Below are 7,036 nucleotides of genomic sequence, written 5' to 3'. Positions count from 1 at the left end.
ATACCTGGCTCTGTGTGTGTGTGTGTGTGTGTGTGTGTGTTGGGGAGCGTCACACCCTAATCCATCCCACTGCTTGCCTGTCTACTCTCCCCTGCCGGCCAAGAGCCTCCCATCCTCAGAGAGAAAAATGTGTGTCGGCACATTACGCACCATTAGGGAGACACTACGCTTTTAATGTGGCCTAATTAGTGCCGCTAACCGAGTAAATATTATTATATTGAATAATGATAATATGATGAAAATATTAATGCTTTTGAACTTTGCACGTGGGAGCCGTTCCTTCGGTACTCCCGGGACAGCCCAAGCACGCTCAGATCCACCAGCAAACGCGGTCCGACGCATCTCCTGGATGACGAGCCCACAGGCCAGCTCAGGACATACATGGGTCTTTGCAGACACATAAACCCACTTTGGGCCACGACATGCATCACCCACCATGCAAAAGACCTCCTTTCAATGGCGTCCTCTTTTTCTCTGGAGCAGGCCGTGAAAAGCAAACCACGCTGGGGTCCCTCTTTCCTGCACTTCTGTTCTGCACCCCAGGAATGTTGGAGTGTGCGTGCCGGGTGTGTTCCTCCTTAACAAGGGCCGCCAGACAGGTGGAGTTGCGGGAGAAGGACCCACTTAATTAGCATTTAAATTCACAGCCCCCCTCATTGCCAAATACTTATCCCTTGGGAATTTGGTGCAAATCAGGCATTTAACAATTAGGAAATGTGGAAGGCTCCTCAAAAATAGAGATTTGAAATCTTAATTCTCCTAGCCAGTTTGGAGGGTCAAGGGCATGGGGGAAGCGTGAACGGGTTGGGTGGAAGGCTCACAGTGACAGGCAATGGTGTGCCGGCGTCCCAGTTGATCAGCATACCCACTCCCTCTTCCCTCCTCACACCCCACCCCATTCTTATGGAGCCCCAGGAGACAGAGACGAAGAGGCTGGCTGTCCAGTGCTCGCTGCCTGAAGACAGGCCAGCTCTTTCCTGGTTGCTGGGCTGGACAAGGGCAAAGGCCTAAGAAGAGTTTTCAAAGTTAGGCGATCAGTCTGTCCGGGAAAGTGGGGATGCGTGGTCCCAGCTGGAGAGCGCCCCCTCTCGGGCCGAATTGCTTCCTTCCCGCTGCTTGAGGGCCCACAGTTCATTTCCCACACATTTTGGGGCGCTTCTTCCCGGAAGCTACGTCCGCGCTAGCTGCTGCAGATCCAGTTGTTCTCCGGGGCAGCTCCTTCTCCCCTGCCGGGTGCGTCCGGACCAGCGATGGCCTCCTAGACACGTGTCCAGTTCAGCAGATCCTGGGACAGAGCGGTTAAGCCGGGGTGAACCCTGGAGTTGGAGGATTTTGCAGACCGCCGAGAGGCTGCCAGAGCGGATGGATACCGTCCCCCACTCTCCGCTTCCCTCGCAAGGTGTCTGGGAAGCTAACCCCGCCCGCACCGGAGGCAGGAGCCGGGGCGGGGAGCTTTCAATTTGTTCCAGTGATGGCTCTAACTTAATAAGGCGATTGATTAGCGCTCAAAGTGCCGTTTTAATTAGCCGCTTGTTAATTAACATCGCAAATAAATTTCCCCTTCCCTGATTGGCATCTTCGCCCAGCGCTCTGAGGCTTTCCTTTCTCCTCTGCCTCGGCCCCTCCATTCCCTGTGAACCTCAAGAGTTGGTAGAAGAATCAACTTCCTTCATGAACCTTAGAGGCTTAGGAGTTCTTTTCATAGCAGGAGTGTTGGTGTCACACGGGGGCCCTTTCATTTCTCTAAAAGCCAGTCTTCAATGGACCATGATTCAGTTTAGAAGGAGTGAAATAAAATCTCTCCCCACCTTCTCCCCTGGCCCCTCCAACTGCCTCCACTTTGTCGTTTTTTCTATCTCCACCCCTGACTTGGAGGGAGACTTCATTCTCCCTCCAGAATTTGGAACTCTAGAAAGTAGAAAGAAGTCGGGAATAGAGGCGGGCCTCCCCTATTCCGTTACAGTCCTGGTAGGAGGGAGCTGGACCATCTCTTGGGATCAAATCTAAGACTGTGTAACCTGCTGTAAAATTCTGCTGCTGAGGTCTGTGAACATGTGCGGTGAGTTACTGTTCACTCCAAGATGCTCCAAGAGTATCTTGTACCTTCCTGAAGCACACAGGAGAGAGCCCTAGAGCCAATATGCGCCCACACATTGTAGCCCAGCACCCCGGTTAGGAGATTAAAGGTTCGACAATTTTTGCACAATTATTACTCTTAGCTACCGTATAAATCCCTATATATAATCATATCCCTCTTTGGGATGCATCCCTTTTCTTTCATGACAGAACACACACTTTGTTTCCTTTAGGAAGATTTTCTGTTCCCCCCATCTCCTCCCAGGGTTGGACTCCCCACTCTTTCTTTTCCATCCCCATTGCAGCAGATTCATGTTGCCATCATGGCATTGTGACAACTTCCAGCATGTTCAAACTCCTGTTAACTCTCTCATTCTCAAGCACCTGGCACAGAATGCACATTCTGCAATGTTGATGGACTAAGTGAATGAACAAAATGAGTGAGGGAAGGAAGAAGTGAAAAAAATACGGCTACCGTATGTTACCTATAGCTAGAAATAATTGCCACCTTTGCGTTGTTCATCTGTCAAACTCTTGCTTCACATTTTAAGCAAGAAACCCTTGCTTCTATGTATAAAGAGCATATACTTAGAAGGTCTTATTAGGTCATCACAAATACCCTATTCTAGGCAAGGGTGACTCTTCCCTTTAATAGAGAAGGAAGTTGGTGACCAGAAAGGCTAAGTGCCTTGCTCAAGAACATTGGGAAGTGGGAAAATGAGACTGAAACTCCCTCTTCCAGCATCCTTTCATTTACATGTCTACTTGCCTTCCTGCTGATTGCTGGGCACAGCACAGATCTAACCCCCAAAAGAGAGCCAACTTCACTAGTTCTCTTCTGAACTGCTGATCTTTGTGGTGAAGCTTATAGCGCTCACAAATTTTATTATGATGCGAGAACTAGCTCTCAAAACTTTTATTCCCCTAGGAAATTAGCAATTACATAGCCTATCACTTTAACCTGTTGTTCTGTTAAAACAGTTTTCAGTTACCTTATTCTTTTTTCCCACTTTACCTTTTCTCTCTCTGCTCCCAATCTCCACCCTCTTGGTTTCAGTTTAAGGGACTCAGTTTCAGTGTGTTCATGTCTTTTTCTTTAGTATTATTTTCCTAAGCAAATATGCTTCAAATCCTTAAGCAGTTGGAAATATATTGATAGGCTGAAAAAACAAAGAAGGAAAGCAAAGTATGCTTTCAACATTTCTGTAGCTTTGTAAACAGCGAGAGGTCACACTATCGTCAGGGAGTCAACCTTAGTAGGAGAGTTTATTTGTGTATCTGGCATCTTTTACAAAAAGAAACAATAGCAGGCTCTCTGGGTTCGGGGCTCTTGGCGCCGCCCAGTGGAGGGAAGCGCCTTTGCAGCCCATTCCTGTCAGTTGGCATTGTCAAGTGGATCCCAAGAAACGTTCAAATTAAATATGATAGGAAGAAGCACCAGTTCCAAGTTCACTGTAATCTATAGGTGACTTTCTTCAAAGTTCAGTTGTTTTTTTTTAACTGATGCTCCAGTTTAACACAATCCCAAATGCCAAATCTGGATTGTAAAAGAGGACCACTGAGAGTGTATTAAGAACAGAACTTGTAAAAATATGCGAATGTTTGAATCATTCTCTGTAGTAGGGAGGGAGCATCTTTAGTGGTGGTCAGGACTGATGTGTCCTTCAGAGCCAGGAAGGAAAAGTTCTTTATTATTCATAGTTGGCAAAAAACTGCTTTCTCTGCAGGAATTCCAAAATCTTCCAAAAATTAAAGAATTCTCTTTCTCCCTTTGTTTCTTATTTTTAAGAAAATGAAGACCTGAAAGTGGAAGATCATTTTCAAACCTGTGTCAGGTTAGGGACTATATTTCTTTGTATGTTAAATTCAGTGGGAAACTGAGATTAAGCCAGTTAATGCATTTCCTTTCCTATATGTGGAATTGAAAATGTGACTGATCGGCACCCTGTTCTAGTTCTAAACTCTGATTTTTAAACGAAAAGTTAATTATGCTTGCTCTGCTAGAAAGTGCATGACTTCTTGGGTATAAACATCATATACACTCTCAGGGAAAAAATGGCAAAAGAGGAATGTGTCTGGGTAAAAAAGAACTGAGGAAAGTTAAAAAACAAAACCCCAGCTGTGAAGAATTTTTTCATTAAGTTTGCCATCTAGTCTTTGAGTTCTTCTTTTGGATCTTCAGGCCACTACTAGCATTTCCTCTCTGGCAGGGACCCCCAAATAGGACCTTGATAATAAGCAAGGTCATATTTTCCCCTCACAATTGTGTCTCCCCAAAGCTAATATCCTAACATCCCACCCCAAGAAATCTATGATCTTAACCTTTTCTTAAGAAAAGCTCATCTGAGACATTCACAAGGTGGGGCCTACTGGGCTTCCGTTTGCTTGGCTTTAGAGTTTTCACAAAATGAACAGTCCGCCCGTCCCCCGCCCCAATACTTCCACGTTCTCTCTCCCTTTCTTTTTAGATTTCATTTTTTCGTAGGGTCATATTTCTGTCTCCCCTGCTAATGTTGTGAATTATTCCAAGCAAAAAATCCTGTCGAACCACCCAACACAAGCTGTGAGATCAGCCTTTTGAGCTCTTGAGTCATTTTAAGCATCGGAACAAAACAAAAAACAGGCCTAAATGAATTATTTATCAAGGTCGAGAATAATTGATTTGCGCACTGCCGTCAGTTCTGGATCTTAAATTTGTTTTCTCCCCCTCCCCACTTCCCACCCAGAACAGGCAGCGAGGGAAGTGCGGGTTGGAGCCCCGGGTCTGGGAGGAAACCTCCGTCGGGAAGTTGGTGGGTGATGTCTTAATGAGAAGAATCCGAATTGATATTTGAAGGGAGAAGAATGTGTAGCGTCCGCCTGCAGTTTCAGGCAGCCCCAGCGCCCTTCCTACAGAAGCCAACTGTGCCAGGCGTGCTGGGGCCCGGCCCTGCGGGCGGGACACTGCAGCCTTCGATAAGAGAGATGCCCTCTTAAGTCCCAGGCCCTTGATTCTGAAATCCCGGGGCGCGAGGCCGAAGCCCGGCCTGCAGGCTCCCAGGAGGATCTGCCTGGCCAGTGCGCAGTTCTCGCTCCAAAGGCGGCTGATCCAACCACGCTCCAGGCGTCATTCAGGCTCTCCTAGGCTTCCCTGCCCAGGGTGGCTCGACCCCACCCGGCGGGCCCACCACGCGCTCCCGAGGGGCTCCCCGCACCCGCTCAGGCCGGCGTCGGCCTCTGCCTGCATCTGGTTCCGTGTCCCCGCCTCGGCTCACCAACCCCGGCTCGTCCGCCAAACTCCCCTCGCCTTCTGAGAAAAGCGAGAGCTTCCTGGATCGTACATCTCCTCGCCTCAGTCTTCCCTCTCCCCGCTGTTCTCCTCGGAGACAGACCCGTGAGAAAACATGCACGAAGATGATAAGAAATAGCTCAACACGTCCTGGAAACAGTGCGGGATTTTTCTGGGTCAAACACATCGAATTCCCTAGGAAAACGCAGGAAGGATGAGTCTCCCACCTATCCCCTTCCGGACCGAGGGCTCACACAGATGCAGTTCCAACAGAAAGGCAATACTTTGTCCCAGGAGGTCATCTGCCTCCCTGACATCCCCCCCCCGCCCGCCCCCGCCCATCCAAGTCCTCAACAGAAAAAATACGTTCCTCGAAAAGAGACTTTCAGAACCGCAACTAAACCCCAGATTTCGGCCCAGCCCTGGGAGACTTAAAAGGCCATTTTCTACCATCATTCTGCACCTAGTCACGGAAGCGATGCCAGCCACTCAGATTCATAGGGTTCTTAAAATGGTAATTTGGAGTAAAATGTAACTCAGAGAACTTTGAATCATTCATTAGCACCTTATAATTACTCTGCTAATTAGGTTGACACGGCACTTAATCAGGAGTAATACGCCGTCTTGTCACTGGCATTTCCCATTACTCTGACATTCAACAAGAGACAGGTTGGAGACGTCCTAGAGAGAATAATGCAAGTTGATACCCTCCGACGAGGCGTCACAGTCAAGCCATGTTCCAGGTCCCAAGTGGATCCACAGTGACTGTTTCCTTTCCAAAAGAGCGGCCGGAGAGGGCGAGGGAGGGAGGGAGGGGGAGAGAGAGAGAGGGAGAGACAGGAGAAGAGAGAGAGAGGGAGAAGTTGAGAGATTGAGATCTGGCTGGTGGCAAGGAGGGCTGCTGACCCACCACTCGGGTTCCGGAGCCCCATGCCAGCCTGACACCACAGTGAACCGTAGCAGCCCTCGGCGGTAGAGAACACCTCGGGCCATTATTTGCCCCGCTCGGGAGAACGTGTCTGGCCAGGCACTTCTTCCAGCACGGGCCCTGACTGGAGACCAGGCTGGGACCCGGGTTTTGAGCAGCAAGCCTCTTGTCCTCCAACCCTCCCGAGAGTGCCGGGTGGACGCGGATCCCGCTCCATTTCCCCCTCAGGTACCTGCCGCCCAGCGGGGCCAGAGCCGGGACGCCTGGGCTCTTTGGGGAAGAATCAGAGCTCGGAGTCCGCCCACCCACCCAGAGCTCCGGGTGCTGGAGTTACACACTTTCCTGTGGGTTTCTTCAGGGAGTCCCTTCCTCTGTTCTCAGTGTCCTTGGACTATTCAAGCGCGTGTCTGGGGAGATGCGTGGCGGCAGCGCTGGCGTCTAAAGGTAAGCCGACCAGATTCCTTTACCCTTCCTGACCTCTTTCCCCTCCCTTTTCGGACTTCTTAATGGGCAAAGCATTACTACTTTCTCGCTCTTTTTTCCCCTTTTCTTTCTGTTTTTCTAAAAGCTCCACTGGTTCCCTTCTATAGTCTCCCTGTGCTCTCTTCCCCTCTCTCCCTTTGCCCTCGCGCGTGATTGTGGACGCCGGGACCACGGTACGACTAGTTGTTTGGCTTTCGGTTGCAGGCAAAGGGACGTGCGGGTTCTGAAAAGAGCAGCGGGGCCCGAGCTGCGACCGCTGACGGGCTCGCGAGCCGAGCACC

At 49.6% G+C, this 7,036-nt stretch overlaps 1 protein-coding gene across 1 annotated transcript in view; it reads left to right on the top strand.

Moving 5' to 3' along the window:
• Nucleotides 1-422: 422 nt before the first annotated feature.
• The window catches only part of BARHL2 (BarH like homeobox 2), a 10,295-nt gene continuing 3,681 nt past the window's right edge, over nt 423-7,036 (top strand). Inside the window, exons 1-3 of the mRNA XM_057549236.1 lie at nt 423-566; nt 6,501-6,716; nt 6,863-6,928. Of these exons, the coding sequence (XP_057405219.1) occupies nt 423-566; nt 6,501-6,716; nt 6,863-6,928 (426 nt within the window). The remainder of the gene's footprint in view (nt 567-6,500; nt 6,717-6,862; nt 6,929-7,036) is intronic.

The sequence above is a fragment of the Balaenoptera acutorostrata genome, chromosome 1, assembly GCF_949987535.1.
Source record: "Balaenoptera acutorostrata chromosome 1, mBalAcu1.1, whole genome shotgun sequence".
Classification (NCBI taxonomy): domain Eukaryota; kingdom Metazoa; phylum Chordata; class Mammalia; order Artiodactyla; family Balaenopteridae; genus Balaenoptera; species Balaenoptera acutorostrata.
The sequence above is the reverse complement of the archived record's forward strand: the minus strand, read 5'-3'. Positions and strand labels throughout refer to the sequence as shown.